This window comes from Artemia sp. Qi Xiang Cuo, chromosome 21 (genome assembly GCF_049724085.1).
Source record: "Artemia sp. Qi Xiang Cuo chromosome 21, ASM4972408v1, whole genome shotgun sequence".
NCBI classification, from domain to species: Eukaryota; Metazoa; Arthropoda; class Branchiopoda; order Anostraca; family Artemiidae; genus Artemia; species Artemia sp. Qi Xiang Cuo.
In genome coordinates, this window is record NC_142814.1 from 31,064,828 (window position 1) to 31,085,681 (window position 20,854).

The window sequence follows — 20,854 nt, forward strand, 5'->3', positions numbered from 1 at the left end:
TTCATTTTATAAAAGCATAGCGTGAGGTCAACTCCCTCACCTCATTTCGCTTGCTAAGGGCAGCAACCCAGGCTTTGTACGTGTTTTGTCGTGACGTCATTTTTCTGTTTTTTAAAAGTTTATATTTTTTTGTGATTTTATAGCATATTTACATCATCATGGCTCCAAAAATATTTTTCAAAAATATCACGTTCTAGCTCGTTAGGCTTGGTGTTGCAAAGTGGAGAAAAAATAAAATTGACTTTGATGCGTCCAGTGCAGGTGACACGTTAGGTTTTGGGTTGCCTCTTTGGTTTGGTGCAGGCTTTATCCCTCTATCTAGTTTATTACGCTTGAAGTAAAAAGCACATTTGAGGGAACGTATTTTTAGTTTATTGGATAAGTGAAGGCAAAAATGGCAGACTCTTTGAAAGAAGTGGCTCTAAATTACTTTCAACACTGCTTTTTACATTAGAAAAGTCATTTATAGTGTGTACTAAATATTGAAGTACATTTTGAAAAGGAATATATAAATCCCTACGTTTTATAGCCCCTCTAAAGTTTCGTGTTGTTTTCCAAGTAAACTACGACTACTACAACAAACAACTCACCACATCACCAAGCCACCAGAGGCCAACACAGCTACGCATGCTCCTCCTCCATCCCAGTCTATTAAAAGCTTCCCTGTTTACAACCTCCCAGGAAGTTTCCATTTCCCTTAAATTTTTCCTTACGACAACCTACCACCCTACCGAGGACGACCTGCTTTTCGTTTAGCCCTAGACATTTGGCTAAAAAGAAATCTTTGGCAATATATTATCCTTCATCCACAACGCGTGCCCTAGCCACCTCAACCTTTCTCTCATCATTGCCCTTGAAAGCTGGATTGAACCACACTTTTTGTTCAGCCTATTGTTTGAAATTACAAACCTTCCTCCGTTTTTAGGAGTGCCCATGCTTCGGAACCAGAGTTCAGTTACCTAGGTAGTTCATACTACCTAGGTAATTGAAATTGTCCACTTGATCGATCTTTTCGTTACCCAACGTCGCCTTTTCATCTTCACTTAGTTTTAGCCATAGCGACTTAGTCTTCTTAACATTAATTTTCAAACCTATTTTAGCACTCTGAATTTGCAAAACCTCTTAAAGGTTATTCATTTTGCTCACACTTTCATCTAGGATGTTTAAATCATAAGCATAAAGCAAACACTAAACAGATATATGAAAGAAATATATATATATATATATATATATATATATATATATATATATATATATATATATATATATATATATATATATATATATATATATATATATATATATATATACATATAAATATATATTTGTATGTATGTATGTATGTATGTGATCAGAGCCAGTTTTGAGGTCAGGTCCCGGCATGGCTAAGCGACAGGCTTGTATATATTGATTCTCATTGTTACTTATCTTGTAATCGCAGACAATGTGAGCCTCTTCTTGATGTCATGGCGTCACAATTAGTTCGATACAACACCCATGGGAAAAATACAAATTCTTCTTAAAGTTGTGACCTTTTTAGATCGTGTTATTGGCCAAAAATGTCAGTATGCCAGTTAAGAAAAAGAAACCTATGTAGCTTATTTTGAAGCCGGGCCCCGGCACTCGGTAAGTTGTTTTTCTTTCTTCGGGAAAATGGGGGGCTCCCTAGGAAATACAGAGCGTTGAAGGGTCCCAATGGCTTATAAAAAAAAGTTGCATTGCCATTACAATTCCTTTATCCAACGTATATTCACAGTTTTGCAGAAAAATCAAATTTTTGAATACCTTAGTACAGTACGGTGGATGAAAGTGTGTCTCATGATCAGCGGTTTGTGGGTTAAATCCTGTCTGTGGTTAGGGATAAATTCTTCTTTAGTTTCTTGTTTACATGTTGTCTATCAGCTACGGTATCACTTGTTCTTTTATTGTTGACTGAACATTGCTTCATATCCAAAAATCATCCGAATCATTTTGAAAAGCAGCTATGCGAGGGTCTAAAATTTTATTTGTTTCTTTTTTAAGGTTTTTAATTTTTTTTTAATCCATTGTTAGGTATAGGTGTTTCTTTCGTCCTCTAGGCATAATGAAACTACCTAATACACCTTTTGTAAATTGAACTGATTACACTTGGTATTTTATACTAAGCCATGTTCCTTTTGTAATGTTTCGTTCGTCATAGATGTAATTCCGGTAATTCTATTTCATTAAATTCATTTTGTTGCGTTGAAAACTGTAAGCTTACTGGTGTTTATTCTGTCGTATCTCTCTTTTTGTGCTATAAGTGGATTTAACCTAATAGAAAATAAAGCTTCTTTTAAATTTTTCAGGTATTTCTCTAGTTTTAATTAAAAAATTGTAATTTTTGATGAAACACCTAAATATTTTTATAGCCTATATATATATATATATATATATATATATATATATATATATATATATATATATATATATATATATATATATATATATATATATATATATATATATATATATATATATATATATATATATATATATATATATATATATATATATATATATATATATATATATATATATATATATGTATATACATATAGATTGATAGAGGTGTTCATTTTCAGTCAATGATGTGATCTTCTTCGTTCTTCTTTCGTGGCATGGATTCTTTTCTGGTAGGAATGCAACTTTTTCATCAATACAGTGGAACGCTGCTTTCATTGGTTCTTTTTTTCCTGGCGAAACTGGAATTTTGAAGGTTTGATTTACTTCTCTGTTTTTCTTGACCATAGGCTGGCTGGTTAAAGGCTTCAGACTTCCCTAAAAAAAATTCCAAGAAAATTTGCGTTTTATGGTTTAATAAGCTGAACTAAGATAGTATGAGATAAAATATAAGAAAAGGAAAAAGAAAAAGTAACTTGTGGCACATAGTATCGTTTTAGCTTGAGATTTTTGTTTTAAGGATTTTATTTTTAATTTCTAAACCTGTACATGAACACTGCTTTTCATTTTGACTTTATTTTACATATCGGGATTCAAAGGCGCGGTGGATGAGAGATTGATTGACGAAATAAAAGCAATGAATAAAAAGAGAAGAAGAGCTATTTTTTAACTTTAAATTTTTTATCTTTAATTTTTTAACTCACCCTTTTCTTTAATGAAAATACACGCACAAAAACACTGTTTTGCGATATCATTACGATTAAAGTTTTTTTTTTATCTCTCTTTTTCTTTTGATAAATGTAAGCATCTTTATGTGTCGATAATAATTTTTTGTTGTTGAGTTCGAACCTCAGTTTTGTAGCATAATTTATCTTGACCTTCCTTAGTTACCCCTTTTGTATTAAATAAAAATCGTTTTACTACTAAAATTTTTTAGTATTGCATAAAACTAATTTGTCTTGTGTTTTCGATCATTTGTTTTTTTCCTGCTCTTTACTAAAACATTGTAAAGTTTATTGCTCTTTACTGCTCTTTACTAAAATATTGTAAACATTGTAAAGTTTACATATATGTATATTTGAAATGCAAAATTACACAGACCATGTTTAAAAAAGAAGCAAAAACAGATATTGTCACTAGAAAACTATGATTTTTTATTATTATTTTTTTAAATTAATAAACATTTAAGGAAATAAGTGAGACTTAGTAGGAAGCATTCTTTACAAATAAATGAATTTACTACTGAATTTTTAAAATGTATAACGGTTTCTATATAAAAAAGGAGAAAAACCGAATAAATATCTTACAGTTGAAGATGAAGTGCTTACAACGTCTCGCCGCTGTCATGCTTAAAGGACGTATCTGACATTTTTTGAATAAACATTTAAGGAAATAAGTGACACTTAGTATGAAGCATTCTTTAGAAATAAATGAATTTTCTACTGAATTTTTAAAATGGACAACGGTTTCTATAAAAAAAGGAGAAAAACCGAATACATATCCTACAGTTGCAGATAAAGTGCTTTCAACGTCTTATCGCTGTCATGTTTAAAGGACGTAGACATTTTCGAATTTCTAAGATAGCTGCCAAAACCATCTGTAAAGCTTTTCTCAATGGTAGGATTAACGTTGCAATATCGATCAGGTGGATCAAAGTGTAGTTGATCGTACATTGCCCAGCTGATCCTCCCTTTGAAGCCAGCTTGGAAAACAATTTTTGCCAGCTATTTTAGGAGGGTGAAAATATCACAATCAAAATTTAGGTTTGACAGTGAATATGTCTTCTTGTTAGTCTTTTTCCTAAAATATTTCTTACTCAAAGTGACAAAATGTCAAGTCCAGACTTTAAAACGTTATTAAATGTTTTTTAATGTTCTTTTCTTCTAGCAGGTCTTAAAATATGTAGCACAAGGAATAAAAGTTTCAATTGCAACGTTTGGCTTTCAAATAATTTACGCTTCAGTAGCTGGATATAGACTCCCATTGCAGCAGTCCAATTTTTTTATTGCTGCTACTATTCTAAGGGTAAGATCACCAATTTTTTTCTTATAGAGAGCGTTATGCTTGGATAGAAGTTAGCTGATTTAGCTTATTTGGTCAGACTGAGATTGATAGCCCCGTCCTATTTTTTGTATCTAATTTGGTTATAAAGCAGGGGAGTAATTTGCTATGGGGCAGGGGGGCTACTCTCCCTCCAAGACCTCGGTTTGTCCCCTCCCCCGACCCATGCCCCCCCCCCTCCAGCTAAAATTTTGTTTCTTCAAAAGCTTGTCTTAAACTAAGATAAGCCTGCATAATTAAAGCATCAACAGAAACGGACCAGTTTCCTTTTTTATATATTTACCTTTAAATTGCTATAAAGTATCTTTATAGTACGTTTATAGTACTATATAGTGCCTTTATGGTACCAAATGGCTCATTTTTCAGTTTTTCCTGCCATGTTCACTTGATTTAGGAAAATTGGCTCCAACTTTACCCCCCCCCCCCCCCCCAGGAGTTTGTCGAAATTATGCCATTGTTATAAAGGTGCTTCTATCTTATTTATTTTTTACATCTCTTTCTTTTATGAGATATGGTCGAAAATTCCAGACGGGTCGTACCGTATTCTGGAGGTAACAATCTGCAAGCTCTCTTTTTAAATAACTAGGGATATTTACGTACATTTTTCAGTTTTTCTGCTTTTCAAGTGTATGTCCTGATCTCAAGGATAACTTATGTCCTGTTAGGTGTCTTTAAAATTTTCTTTTGAGAATTTATCTAGAAACAAGATGGTCATAAGAAAAAACGATCCAGATCCGGCTTCTAAAACTCAAGCAAAGAAGCATTGGTCATTAATTAAAATTATTACACAGACTACTGCTGGGGTTCTACCCCTGTTTCTTTTCTTTTCAGATAAATAATCCATTTTCTTTTCGGTAATTATATTTGCCTTTAAGATAATTTCTAATCCTAAGTTGAATTCTGGTTGCTAAGTTAGATTCTTTTGCAATAAGTAAGCTTTGAACTAAATTCTATTTTGGACTTCCTGGTCTGAGCCATTGAAATGTAAAGTTAAGAAAAAACAGAATGGATTTTGAATGGGGATTGAGAGGATTGGCTGGGCCAAGCGAAAGTTCACCCCTATGAAAAATTGTTGTACAGAATGAATTTTTCAGTTAGTCTCCATTTAGACCCCGTTTGGGGAAGCCTATTCTTTTTGTTATATGTGACCTTTGGAAGATTACAAGTAAGATATTTTCTAAGAAATGTGTAATAATTTTCCCGGAACCCAGACAGGGTAGGAACAGAGTTACGAGATACATTCATTATTGTATTGACAGGGGGGTTTGTTATCTCCAAGGAGATAGTTAGAGATTTTTAGTGGTGACCCGGGTCGGATATACTCTTGGCCTTAAAGTGGCCATTTGACCGCTCGATCACGTTACTATACCCTTGGGCAGGGTGTATTGTAAATTGGGTACTAACAAACCCTATATTTACAGAACCTATGTAGTAAGTGCGGGCATCCCATTATAATATTTGGTGCCGCCGGGGACTTTCTCCTCTAGTAAGTGGTGTAGCACCATTTTTGCACCAATAAGTGATGACACCCGTGGCCTTACAACACCAACACTGGTGGCAGCAAGAAAGGTCCTATCAGTAAACCTGATAGTAAAAGAATTCCGCGTTTTCGAAGAGACAAGTTGAGTTAGCCTACATAGTAGCCTATTGTGTTTACATATAAAAAAATCGCAAAGAGAAATTTTTTTATCTGGACTGTGCCTAGTTAGATAACAATAAGTAATAAAATTTAAAAAATCATTATACCACGCGAATAATTAACTTGTGAGACAAGGGAGGCTGCGCCGCCCACGTAGAATCGGCAAATTAAAACGGAACAATTTTCCACGAAAAGATAAAAAGAGACATTGTTAAAAGGATTTTCATTTGCACGGAAGACGTTAAGTAAACCTTGAAGTCATGGCGGGCAAGCGGAGAATTCAGACAAGATCAGGAAAGGGACAGTTGGAAGAATCGGATACGAATTCGAAAGAAAACTACCACGGTAAAACAAAAATCGTATTCAGAAACACAATTTTATGCGACTCCCGCTGGAAATACCCTAAGAAAAACACCATCAGATAGAACCATATATCACTCAGGGGGTGAAATAGACATTTCTGACACATGTGAAGGGGAAATATTCAAAAAAAAATCAGTAATAGAGCGATCTCCGGTACAAACCGTGGAGGAAGAAAAGAGTTTGAGGTAAATTCAAATAGAATTATTCCCAGAGAGAGAAACCCAGACAAAAGAACCAGTGGCGACTATACATGAAGAAAAATCATTATATGAAAATACAGGTAAAACAAAAACCAACTCACCCTTAAGATGAGGTACAAAATGTAGAGGAGTTGCGGGTAAGAGAAAAATATAATTATAGAACGAACAGACTCAGAAAACGAATTAAGAGGATATTAAGACAGACAGAATCATAGTAGGTCAAGTAGCAGGAGTAGTAGAAGCTCCCGTGTCCCGGGAAATCCCGTGTCAGTTGTTTTTGGCCCAAAAAAATGGTTCTTTTCTGTCCACGTTTACCTTCATCACCTAATTTAGCACCGGAAAATATAGTCATTAAAGTCACAGCATAACACTAGGGGTGTGTCAGGCAGCCACGTTATGGATACTATCGTTAAATATCTTAGAAACGATTGAAGAAACTGGGTGAGGCTCCTCCCTAAAAAAAATTGAGTAGATGACTCCTGACATAGTCCTATGAGCACTCAAAATGTGGATAATTGGGATAGGCCGTTTTGAATATTTCTGGTATACCTTCGCCTAAAGTAACCAACAGATGGCTCTGATGCTTAATTTCCTTTGAGTCTCTGTCCTCTCAAGTCCATGGACTAAATAAAGATCTAAAAAAACTGCGTTGACGTTTGTTATGATAAAAATTGTGGCATGTTCAAGATAGCATTGTAAACTCTGACTCCTAGAAAGGTCTGAAATTTATCACTTCCCCTTCGTATTTATTGTTCATAGATTTGTCTTTCTCTCTGCTGCACATGTTGTGTTTCGTCTTAAACTAAAATCAAATAGAGACCAAACATAATTTGATTTTCCAAATTTAAAACAGATAATAACGATTTTTCATGATTGGGAGTTAGAAAGCACGTGATTGGTACTGACTCTGTTGCGCCAATAAATGAGGTATTAAAAAACTTATCAATGAGTATCTTTCTGAAATCATTATGTGTTATAGCTGTATAGGACCACCGCTGGTACCACAATTATATCTGCAGCCAACACTGGCATCACTGTTCGTACTGGGACCACCACTGGTACCACTGTTCGTGCTGGTTGCCTTGGGGTTACCAGCTACTTGATCTCTTTAACACCACGTTGCTGCCACTAGGGGTTGCGTTAGGGTATGGTAACGTCATCAAATGATCAAACGGGTCAAACTCTGTGCCAAGGGTGCCACAACCTGTGTCACCACTTATATCTCTAGCTATCTCTTTGGAGGGTAAACAGACCCCCTTGTCGATATACTAATGACGGTATTTCTCGCGAACTGTTTTCCTACCCTACCTGGTTTCAGAGAAAATAATCTTACATAGTTGTAGAAAATAACTGACCTGTATTATCCCAAAGGCCACTTCAACAAAATATATATCTATAAACTCTGAAAACAGACTCTGCACTCTAGGAACGAACTATACAAACTCTGAAAACGGACTAAAACCAAAATCACCACTTCTGTACAAAGAACTTTGTGTAGGGGTAGACCATAAATTGACCCTGGTTAATCCTATAAATGACAGCTTCAAAATCAAACTCTTTGAATGCCATTAACTATAATGACCAAGTTCAGGAAGACAGAAATAGATTTTAGCCTGAAAGTTTACTTATTGCAACACCACTGGCTTAGAAACGGGACTTTGACTTGTAATTGAAAATTATATCATAGGCATATCTAAGAAAATTGAATTACGAAAAGGAAAACAGGTCATTTTTCTGAAAAAAGAAAGAAAAGGAACAGGAAGCCCCAACACCTCCCCCCGTAAGATAAATAACCACCCATGTGCCACGCTCGTCCAGCCTTACAAACGTAAACACTGAATTTCAACTTTACAATATCCATTTGACTTTTTTCATTACCAGCGTCAGTGCTACTGCTTCCACAACTTGGTTCTGGATCGGTCGTCATCCACACGTCTCCACTGCAGAACAACCAGGTCTCGATCGTATTGACATCCTTATGAGGTTTTGAAAACTGAGGTCCACGAGATAAGCAGCAAATATCGTGCTTAGCATGATTAAATAAAGATTTACCCGCTCTCACTAATTTACATTTGAGAGAAGTGTAGAGAATCAGGCTCTGACACATTCGATGATGCCAGTCATCAAGAAAAACTGGCTGAAGCCTCTTAATCTCCATCGGTGGAAACAATACCGCTTCTCAATTAAAACACGAATTATACCTTGACATAATTTGAAATAATGTATGGCCGAAAATACAAAGGCCTGTGAAAACGAGAGGGGTTCAGGGAAATCAGGTAGGAATCTCAACAAACCATGCATCAATTTCTTTGTGGTCCCCTCCCCTGGGATAGCCGAGTAAAGAACAGTTTTTGATGCCAATTGAAGATGAAATTTGAATACGTAACTCACGGAATAAGGTTTGCAGGAAATAATTATCTATTCCCATGAAGAGTTAAAACCGTGAATAGGGTTACTTGACAAAGGTTTGGGTGAAATGTGAAGTGACTGGCAGAGACTATCCCTCAAGGACTCCAGATCAAAGAGGCAGAATTTCGGTAACAGGGGCACAACTGGCAAACCAGTTGTCCGTTGAGCGAAACGTCTATCATCCATGCCTCCCCAAAGGGGCTCCTCCCCCATAAAGGGAACAGCTCTCCAATAGAGTTGATAGGACTAATCTCAGATTCTTTCCCAAGCTTTTCCAATTCAACCATAAATTCAATGTTTCCCAATCTCTATGTGACCCGTTATATTTATGGAACTCCAGTGTCCACCATCTTTGACTGCATGTTTTTATTGTATTTGCGTTTAATATTTCCTTTCTCCCTTCTAGTTTTATGTTCTTTTGTTGTAGTATTGAATAAATCTTCTTCAAATGGGAATAGGATTCCCACATTTGGTTTTTCATATTGTACTAAAATTTCTCGAACGTTCCGAAGAAAACAGCGCACGATGAATTTCTTCTCATTTTTCTCTGGCACGGTGAGTTACTCACCTTGGTATGTATTTGTCGGTATCTCATATTCGTTAAATGTGTTTTGAAGTCTATTGTTTTCTGAAGATTAATTAAAAAAACTTTCCACAAAATAAGTTTTTCAAAGAAAAGTAAAGAACTCCATTAAACCAAAAATGAGTAAAAATAAAATCGAATAATCTACCAAGCGTGAAACTACTACAAATCAGCCTCGATAAATAAAGGAAACCCAAAACGAACAGAAATTACAATAAATAACCGATTCAAACTCAACACGAGCTGAAATCAACATGAGTAAGGCTCAATACCTCTATGCCTTCCCAAGGCCAGAATATAATTTGCACTTCACTTAAAAAAATATAAATGTTTTTAGTTTTATAACTTTAATAAATCAAATAATATTAACATTTTGATTAACAAACTGACAATTTATAACTGACACTGACAAACTGTATATTAAACTGACAATGCACATTCCATTTGTATTTTTTTCAGTAAAGTGCAAATTATGTTATGGCCTTGGGAAGGCATAGGAGTTTTGAGCCCTACTCATGTTAATTTCTGCTTGTTTTGAGTTTGGCTCGGTTATTTATTGTAATTTCTGTTCGTTTTGGGTTTCATTTATTTATCGATGCTGATTTGTGGTGGTAAAAAGGGCCATTTCAATTTCCAAACAAATGAGCCCTTTTTGAAATTGTTACAACAAGTTTCTATAAAAACCTTGCATGCTCCAAGGGCATAACTTACAACCCTTACCCTGAGGGTTGTGGGGGGATGGGTTGTCATCCTTAAAGACCTAATTTCCAAAACTTTCAACTACGTTGAATAAAATGAATATCTAAAATTTTTGATTGGATGTGTTTGGGGAAAAGGTGGGCGTGAGAGGGGGGTTAGATGCCCTCAAATCACTTTCGACTGTTAAAAAGGGCAGTAGCCCCTTTTAGTACTGAATTTCCACTAATAGTGAATTCAGCACTGAATTTCCAATCGAATAAGCCCTTTTTCAAGTTTCTACGACAAAGATTTCAATAAAAACCTTATATGCCCCCGGGCATAACTTATGACCGTTGCCCTGAAAAATGTGGGGGGTGTGTCTTGCTCAAAGGTATAATTTCCTGAGCTTTAAACTGCGTAGAACAAAATGGCTATCTCAAAATTTTGATTGGAAATCTTTGGGGAAATGCTGGGCGTGGAAGGGGTGTTAGTTACCTTCAAAATACTTTCGACTATTAAAAAGTGCACTAGCCCTTTTAGTTCCCAATCGAATTATTTGTTTTAGAAGTTTCTACGACAACGGTTTCTATAAAAACCTTGTGTTCCCAGGGCATAACCTACTACCCTTGCCATCAAGACTGTGGGGGAGTGCCTTTCTCAAAAACATAATTTCTACCTGGAAATCAACAGCGCTGAATAAAATGGCTATCTAAAAATTCTGATTGGATGTGTTTGGGGTAAAGGTGGGCGAGAGAGGAGGGTCAGTTGCCCTCAAATCACTTTCGACTATTAAAAAGGGGACTAGACCTTTGAATTTCCAATCGAATGAGCCCTTTTTCAAGTTTCTACGACAAAAGATTCAATAAAAACTTATATGTCCTCAGGGCATAACTTACAATTATTGCCCTGAAGACTGTGGGGGGAGTGTCCTGCTCAAAGGTATAATTTACAGGATTTTCAACTGCGTTGAACAAAATACCTATCACAAAATTTTGATTTGATATGTTTGGAGAAATGGTGAGTGTGGACGAGGTGTTCGATATCTTCTAATAAATTTAAAGTATTGTAAATGACAACAGCAATTTCAATTACCGATTGAATTAGCCTCTTCTGAAGTTTCTAAGACTACGCTTTATATAAAAACCTTATATTCCCCCTAGGCATAACTTACAACCCTTGTCCTGAGGGCGGTGAAAGGGTTGTCATACTCAAAAACCTAATTTACAGAGATTAAAACTACGTTGAATAAAATGGCTATCTCAAAATTTTAATTGGATGTGTTTGGTGAAAAGGTGGGCGTGAGAGGGGGGGGGGGGGTTTTGTTGCCCTCCAATCAATTTCGACTATTAAAAAGGGCACTAGCCATTTTAATTTTCAATCGAATAAGCCTTTTTTTAAGTTTTTACGACAGCACCTTCTAAAAAAAACCTTATATACACCCAGGGCATAACTTACAGCCCTTGCCCTGAAGGCGTGGGGGAGTTTCCTCCTCAAAAACATAATTTCAATCTGGAACTCAACTACGCTGAACAAAATGGCTATCTCAAAATTTTACTTGGATGTGTTTCGGGAAAGGGTGGGCGTGGAAGGGGTGTTAGTTGCCTTCCAATCACTTTCGACTATTAAAAAGGGCACAAGGCACTCCAATTTAAAATTGAATGAGCCCTTTTCGAAGTTTCTAGGACAACTTCTTCGATACTAAGTGCCCTGCTATAAAGGAAAAAAAAAATATATTGTGCCAATATCGTTCTTATATGCCATCAGGGCCTAACTTAAAACCCTTGCCCCAAGGGTTGTGGGGGAGTGTCCTCCTCAAAAACATATTAGCTATTTCGAAATCAACTACGCTGAACAAAATGGCTATCTCGAAATTTTGATTGGATGTGTTTGGAGAAATGAAAGGCGTGGGGGGGGGGCTAATTGCCCTCCAATCATTTTCGACTATTAAAAAAGGCACTAGTTACTCCAATTTCCATTCGAATGAGCCCTTTTCGAAGTTTCTACGACAACTCCTTCGATACGAAGTGCCCGGTTATGGAGAAAAAAAAAATAATACATCATCGCGCTGCCTATGATTTTCCCGACGCACCAGTTTCATGCGTCTTATTTTCAAAATTATGTGGCCAAGCCACTTCCGCATCCCATTTTTCCGGATTATCCACATTTCGAACTGAAGTATCAAGTATTTCGTTTTTTCGATTTTGTTTAGCCTCCCATTTTGTTTTATGGGCCGGCAAGTTCTATTAGAATTTTCCCAGCAAGTTTTTATTAGACCTTCATGGTTCTTTTGAACTCTTGGCGATCTCTCTCTTCTTCTGCCTCAACGTTCTTGTCTTTCCTCCTCTATTTTCTATTCTACTATTTTCTGTAACGTGGAGGTGTAAAATTTTTGTGTTCTGGAGTTTCTTTCATTTAGAAAATTCCAATTTCCAATTGTATTTCGTTAATGTTTTTATTTACCTCTTCGTAGGTTTGTGTCACTTTTTCCCGTACTTCCTCATACTCTTCGAAAGTGATATTCTCCTCTCGAGTAGACGGGCAAGCCAAATCTAATTCATTTTCTATATCCCGAATACGCTCTTCAGGGTTACCGACATATTCCCTAATTATCTTATTTTCTTTAGCACACGCAACCTTAGAAAAATTTCTGATCGATATTCTTCAACTCTTTCAAAAACCTCTTTATAACTTTTTATTTCTTTTTGCAATGGCCCCATTGGCCTTTTAAAAAGCTGGATTCCATCTGAAATGCCACGCTGTATTGTTTCTCTAATTTTTCCCAAATTTCTTTATCGTTTACCTTTCTGACAGATCTTACGTAGAAATTTGTCATTTTTCAATATGTTATTTTTCTTTAGCACACGCAACCTTAGAAAAATTTCTGATCGATATTCTTCAACTCTTTCAACAACCTCTTTATAACTTTTTATTTCTTTTTGCAATTGCCCCATTGGCCTTTTAAAAACCTGGATTCCATCTGAAATGCCACGCTGTATTGTTTCTCTAATTTTTCCCAAATTTCTTTATCGTTACCTTTCTGACAGATCTTATGTAGAAATTTGTCATTTTTCAATATGTTTGAGCGAGGATCTATGTCCGAACTTCTACTCCATAAATAGCCCGGTATCTTACAGTCTATATTTCTTCGTTTCGTATCTGTATTATCTCTGACCGACATTATTTCAAAATTCAGCTAAGAACTATTATTTCAATCCGCATGAAAATACTTTCTCTCAGATATTGTTCATATGCCTTTTTGACAACGTGTATGCATAGAATGCATTTTGATTTTATTCAATATACAATGTAATATCACCTTAATGTCCCTAGCCATCTGAGATTGCAGATAGGCTACATCCAACATCCATATTTGATATGTATTGTAGCTTTTGGCTTAGTTTTAGTCTCCCTCTATTGTCCTTGAAAATTCATACTTAATACCTTATTCTGTTCCTGAGACATTGTATCTATGCTCCTTTGACAACCTCGATATACTTAAACCCTTTTGATGAAAATTAATTTTAGACGAAAAAATTACCCTTGATTTTGTAGATGGGCGTCATCTGGTACACACTGGAATAGGCCAAGTGTGTACTATTTTTTTCTGTCCCACTATCACTATACTGGATGACACCCATCTTCAGAATCAAGCGTTGTTTTTTCTTCTAAATATTTTGCTACAAGATGGCCACATACCATGACCAGATAATTTGGCTTTCATTTTGTACCACAAATACTAAATTTTATTGAACAAAAAAAAAAAAAAAAAAGAAAATCTAAAGGCATTTTTTTTTGGGGGGGGGGGTATTTACCACGCTTTGAGGTAGATTTACTATGAAACAAAAATTGTAAAGTACCAAAATAACCGATCTGGGTGGTTGAACATCAAACTTACTAACATAGATGGTGTTTACGGATTTTTCCAAGAATTCTAAATAGCAGAATGCTACATGGTCCCTTTTTACACTCCATTGTGTATTGATATGGTGTGTAATATGGTCCGTCAGGTGTGTTGTGACACGGATCTTGCGGGCCGCACCAAGACGCCTCGCCGGCCGCGGGTTGCCGACCCATGCCATAAACTATCAATGGCTAAGTCCAGAAAGACAGAAATAGATTTTATCCCGGAAGTTTACTTATTGTAACACCACTGGCTTAGCAACGGGACTTTGACTTGTAATTGAAAATTATATTATAGACAAATGTAAGCAAATTTAATTACGAAAAGGAAAATAGGTCATTTATCTGAAAAAACAAACAAAAGGGGCTGGAAGCCCCAACAGTATTCAATTTTACCTTTCCGTATAAGTTAATATATTGAAACCACCATTCCCGAAAGATTTATTTTGTATAGTGTATGTTTTATTTTGGACGGTAAAAACAACCTAAATAACCTAAACTTCGCTCTGGGGTAAATCATTCACCTATATGACAACCGGATCCAAATTCTTGGCTGATAATTAAACGAAGATTCTCGGCTAATTATTAAACGGCTCCTCTGATTATGCTATTTTAACATTGTCATGTCTGAAACCAATGAGTGTATAAGAGGCTTCTGAGGTTTTACCACTACTACTGGCAATTCATCATACCAGCAAATCGCTTAAAGCCAACACAGATGCGTATGCTTTTCCTTCACTCCACTCTGATAAAAGTTATCAGTCCTTACTCCCTCTCCTGAAGCTTTCGATTCTCTTATATCCTTTCTTATGACCTCTCCACAGCCCATTCAAGGACGTCCTGATTTTCGTTTGTCTCCTGATAGATTTCCAAAAAGGTCGATCTTCGAAAACCGATCATGTTCATCCATAAAACTTGACATTTTATTTCGTTGTAGCCCAAGAAGTGGGATTGACCATATTTTTCAACATCTTATTGTGTGACATAAGGTCATTTAAATGAGTACCTTAAGCAAATATTATGTAATTTCCGAAACAAATATTTAGCATATTTTCGTCAACCTTTCGAATTGCCCATGTTTTAGGGCCGTAATTCCCAACGTGGGGCGCATGCCCCACCGGCGGACAACCATTCGGACCTTTTGCAGAACCCCCGTTACCGTTTTATTAGCAAGAATGACAAGCAAATGAAGTGACAACAAGTAAAGAGCTCAAATTACCGACGCGTTGATGGTCATCTTACAACGCCTTTATGCTCATCTTACGAAGCATGGCCTATTATCTGAGACGCGGTTTGATTTTCGGAGAGGCCACTCTACTAGTCATGGTTTTATTCACCTCGCTGATTTCGTAAATAATTGTCTAGAAAGGGGTGAAAATCCTCTAACAGCATTCTTTGATTTTAAAAAAGCTTTTGATACAGTAGATTTTAGTATTTTATTGCGAAGATTGGAATATATAGGCATAAAAGGATCATACTTAAAATGGTTTGAAAATTATTTGAATGGTAGGTTTATTAATGTTATGATTGATGATGTCGCTTCTGTCCCATTTCCTGTGGCTTGTGGAGTCCCACAAGGCTCGGTGCTTGGTCATCTACTGTATTTGGTATATGTTTATACGATGAGGTTCTATCTGCCAGGTTCCTGTCTCACCTCGTTTGATGATGACACTGTATTAACATTTTCTAGTCGGTGTTTATATAGTTTGATTTTGAAGGTTAATCACGTTTTAAAAGTTTCTATATTTTTACTAGTTTAAGCTGTTAATATTGCAAAAACTAGTTTTATTTTATATTCAAAAGTAGGTGAGCCCCTGGACATTAATGTAAAAATTTTGTTTGCGAAGGAGCCAGTGAAACAAGTGCACGAAACGCGATACCTTGGTTTCTACCTGGATCACAATCTTTCGTGTAAACGACATAGTGATGTTGTTGCAACGAAAATCGCACAAGGAGCAATTCGACATTTTAAGAATTTTTTACCACCACAAATTTAATTAATTTTATATAATTCTTTAGTCCATTCATACATTTCATATGGATGTGTGTTGTGGTCAAGCAGCTTTTATTCAAATTTTAAACGAGTACAAATTCTTCAGAACAAAGCTATACGACTTATTGGTGGATACTTAGAAAAAGTCAATGACACTGAGGCATGTTATAATAAACTTAAAGTGCTTAATGTTGGGCAACTTCGTGACTACCAAGCAGGAATATTCTCGTATCAGTCCTGAAGAATTGTATCAGTCGTATCAGTGGAAATGTATCAGTCCTGAGGTATTTCATGGTTTTTACAGAGAAAATAAATCACTTCATAGTTATAGTACCCGCAATGCTGACAATCTAGTCATTAAATACAGGAGTGGAAATAGAGCAGGTTTTTCTGTCAGATATATAGGTCCTAAGGCTTGGACTTATCTTCCAGTGAGGATTCGGGTGGAGGAGCACCTTGGTTTGTTTAAAAGAAAATGATAAATTTTCTTTGGGGTCTTGGTTCATAGATGTTTTTTTTTCTTTTTTTTTCTTTTTTTATAATTAGAGATTGGTCATAATTTGGTTGTTAATTTATTATTATTAGTTTCCATTTTTTTTTATTTATTCGTTTGTTAAGAGTTTTGTCTGTTAAGTGTTTGTTATATATGTGGTCGCCCAGTATCAGGTGCTTTTATGTCTTTCGTTGGGCAGCCACTTGGATTAGTAGAATTGAAAACAGAATTGAATTGAAAATATTAAACTTGTTTACACCCGTGATTCACAGCGTGGGGCGCATGCCTGGTGGGTCATGGGCAGGAAAAATAAATACTAGGCAATCCCCGAAAAAAAGTGTAGCATATTTTCGTCAACCTTTTGAATTGTCCATGTTTTATATTAGAGCATTAAGGGCATAAAGGTTTTACGAAAAGAAGACAATAAAATTTGGGAAGTTGAACATGAGAACATTAATTAAAATATTTAGCTGAACAATATGCCTTCATTCCTGTGTATAAGCCCTTGTGCATGCAGTGTAGCGATAAACTTTTATTGGGCACAGGGCTTAACTGTGGTGATAAAGATTGATCGTGTCAAATCTAATATCATACTTTAAAGCTGCGAACTTACACCTTATAAGTTCTCCGATAGCGCCGCTTATAGCGCTAAATATTGTGCCATCAAGGCCTGCGCCACAGCACTGGGGAGTGAAGTAAATTTATGACCGTGCCACCCTCAATTATTGAGAGAAAATAAAATGTGTAGCCATATAAATGTGACCTCTTTTCCTCGAGCTATCTGGATGTCAGATTCCTGGGAACGTACCTTAGAGACATACGAACTAATTACCTGTCGTGTGGCTAGATACTGACATATAAAACAAAATAAACACAGATAGAAGAGCAATAGATTTATTGTAACTTACATTTTGGTGTACAACAGGGCTCACTTCAATTGACGGCAAATAATAACCAAGTCTCTACAATGACTGCATAATAAATTGAATCGCAATGCCTCAATGCCAATATAATTCTCCTCTATGAATGCCCGAATAATAATGACCATAATTATCCCGCGAAAAACACTTTTCTTCACTATATCAAATTAATCCTGCTTCTGCGCGCCAGAAGCTAATTCACAATTGGCCCAACTCGTGTGGAGGGGGCCGCTACCTTGTAACTATGTTAGCGAACTCACTACATTATGTGAACTATTTATCCAATAATTTTGTTTTAAATATTTCGATGATTCCAACGTTCACACACTCTTATAGCTTAGGCTTCCTGCGAAACATTCTATCTATCATTTTTCTTATTGCCAAAGATCTTAGCGAAATTTAAAACCTCTAGCGTCATTGTTTGACTGAAGTTAAAATGCAATTTTTCTCTTTGCTGATTAAGGACTTCTCTTTTTTTTGAAACTAGATTTAAACTTAATTAGAGGAAGTCGGAATTATCTTTAGAAGGAAGGAACTTTATTTTTTTGTATTTTAAATATATCATATTTTACTCACGGTACATATTACCCTTCCCATTATTTAATGACGTCCCGTCATTAGGACTTGCTTGCCTTTGGGCTTTTGAAATGTTCGCAATTTATTAACTATTTATTCTGCATAATTTTGATTGACATTGTAGTATTTCATATTTTTATTTTGGCTTAATCAGGAGTGCAATAAATTCTCTATTACTTTTCTTATTTTATTCTACATCCTTATCTAAAATCCATCTTCCGGACTAAGATTATTCATGGTTCTAGCCTATTTACTATACTAAGGATTTTTTTTTCTTTTTACATCTAACACTAATTACTTTTACATTTCCAACAAGGTTGGGGCTATTCTACCTTTACATAAGATTTGTTTGAGAATTAACTTTTTACAAGTTTTTTTTTTGATTTTGCTGTCTATAGGGCATTCTTCTTTTTATTTATTCTACATTAAAGGAATGGCAGGACAACGCTACAGCTAACTCTATCTAGGGATCTAGCAGTACATACAAGAATAATTTAAAACACACAAAATTTGGTTTACCATGTTCAGTGGTAATATTAAAACACTATGACTGGGGATATTTGCTACGCAACGTTAATGATAGGATATTGGTATTTTTGAGTTATCAAAGTTATTAAGATGTAACATCTGTAAATTCACACCTATTTCATCACCTTCGAGTCTCTTTAGCGTACTCAATCCTCCTGTTGTAAATTATGGTCCTTCACTTCTTTTGTCTTGGCAAAATTTTTTAAAGCACTCACAATATAGTTTCGTCATGAAACAGTTCGAGCATGCTTGTGTTCACACGACGAGCTTTCTCTAATTGTTAGTTGGAAAATGATGCTTCTAACTACAGGTGTGGGAATGTGCCGTCAGAGTTCATTCTCACCTGCTTTTTGATAGTTCATAGGGTGCCTTATCATTAAGGGGTTGAACACTGGGAGTGCGTTCATTTTCTTCTCAGCATATCATTTTTGGGATATTTTAAGGCACATAGAGAATGTATTTCTCATATAAAATTGTTCATTCGTGCACTTAGAGATTATAGTTCTCTTTTGCGGTGATTCCTAGGTTAATCACAGGGGAATTGAAGTTTGGATTTGGAACAGGTCGACATCAAACTATAGTGACTCCTTCAACATATTGTCTTTAACTTGTGGGAGGGGTATATTGTCACTGAGGGGTTAGTCACTGGGGTTAATTTTGGCTTCTGTAATTCAATGGTTGGTTTCCAGGTCCATTTTTCAGAAATTATCTCGTAATATTATGGGATAACAGAGATATGAACTTTCCACACAGAGGGGATAGGATGGATTCCGAGATATGGTCGAAAGGGATTCGACGCGTGAATCTGCGTCATAGAAATAATTTTTGGGATCATCAAATATCATAACTATACAGTCAAATGGTTCATGTGTCCATAAGGATTATCATGGGTGATATTTAGGTACTTATATCTTGTACTGGTCGATGGGGTTCTCAGGATTTATGTGATTATATAGTTTGATAACGCACTGGATACTGAGATTCAAATATAATGTTACCTGATACGTATTATGGTTCATGGTCGAGGAAACAACGATCAAAAGGTAACTGTAATTTTCGTAGACGTAGCTGGGATGAAAATTGGCTGGAGACTATGGTGTGTACTCTTCGTTGGTTGAGGAAAGATAAAAACAAATGGTACTATGTGGTATCTGCACTGGAAAAATCATTTTAATGATCAATTTGCAACATCTCAAACCAATTCCTATAATAAAAATAACGAGGCAGAATCACACGTTATTTAAAATCAAATAGTTTTAATACATAATAAACAATACGATTGGGTGCATTTTAGGGTGAAGATTACCCTAAAAGATAATATAAAAAGATAGACTGATATTACTACATACATTAGTTATAATAAAACGACATTATTATCATGTTGGTTTCATATGCGTATAATTCCCATTGGGAAATCTAAAACAGAGATGTCTTAAAATTTGTTTTGAGAAAGGAAACAACGATAAAAAGCTTATTTAATTCTTCAATACTTATTAAATTCTCCCTTAGATTTAAAAAAATTCTTTAAAAATAAGTTACTCTACATTATTCAGTTTGAGGTATAATTTTACAACATTTTTCATGCCTGCATTGTTCACGCACGTCCGTGCTGTTTAAGAAACGCACTTTACAGCGTCGTAACGGCACGGTTTTACGTAAACGACGCTACAATGAGGGAACAAGACATAGCAAGGAAGAGTGGAGACCTCTATACCCACTCGTTTTCTAATATCTTTCCTTTTTCTTGGCTCAGACGTTCTCATGGGGTTCCGGGTTTAACCTCTGCATTTCAGCCGTGTCCCCGTGTTCTTCTCTTGGTTTTCACCTTCTTAGTCTCAGGATTTTTCCATGATGAAAACTCAATAAGGTTCTTATGGTCAGGAAAGTCACGAACACGAAGAATACAGTCAGTAGTATGCTCCACCAGCAATTGGTTGAGAATAATCCGTATCTATTATCCACATACTTTAATCTCTGGTCCTCGTTTGTAAATAGGGGAATCTGGGAGTCTAATGCTTCTCTTATTTTTGTAAGCTTTACTGTCCCTTTATTTTTATCTATTTTGAGGTTTTCATTTCCTCACTCTCTAT

The 20,854-nt window shown here is 35.7% G+C and overlaps 1 protein-coding gene across 3 annotated transcripts in view; it reads left to right on the forward strand.

The window, feature by feature from the left end:
• Positions 1 to 20,854, forward strand: part of LOC148939447 (GPI ethanolamine phosphate transferase 3, catalytic subunit-like) — an 83,635-nt gene that overhangs the window by 52,139 nt on the left and 10,642 nt on the right. Inside the window, exons 8-9 of one of the 3 annotated variants that reach the window (XM_089106532.1) lie at positions 2,604 to 2,737; positions 4,309 to 4,446. In XM_089106532.1, the coding sequence (XP_088962658.1) occupies positions 2,604 to 2,737; positions 4,309 to 4,446 (272 nt within the window). Of the gene's footprint in view, positions 1 to 2,603; positions 2,740 to 4,308; positions 4,447 to 20,854 lie in introns of those variants that run through there. The other 2 variants (XM_089106533.1, XM_089106531.1) reach the window with 2 other exon arrangements.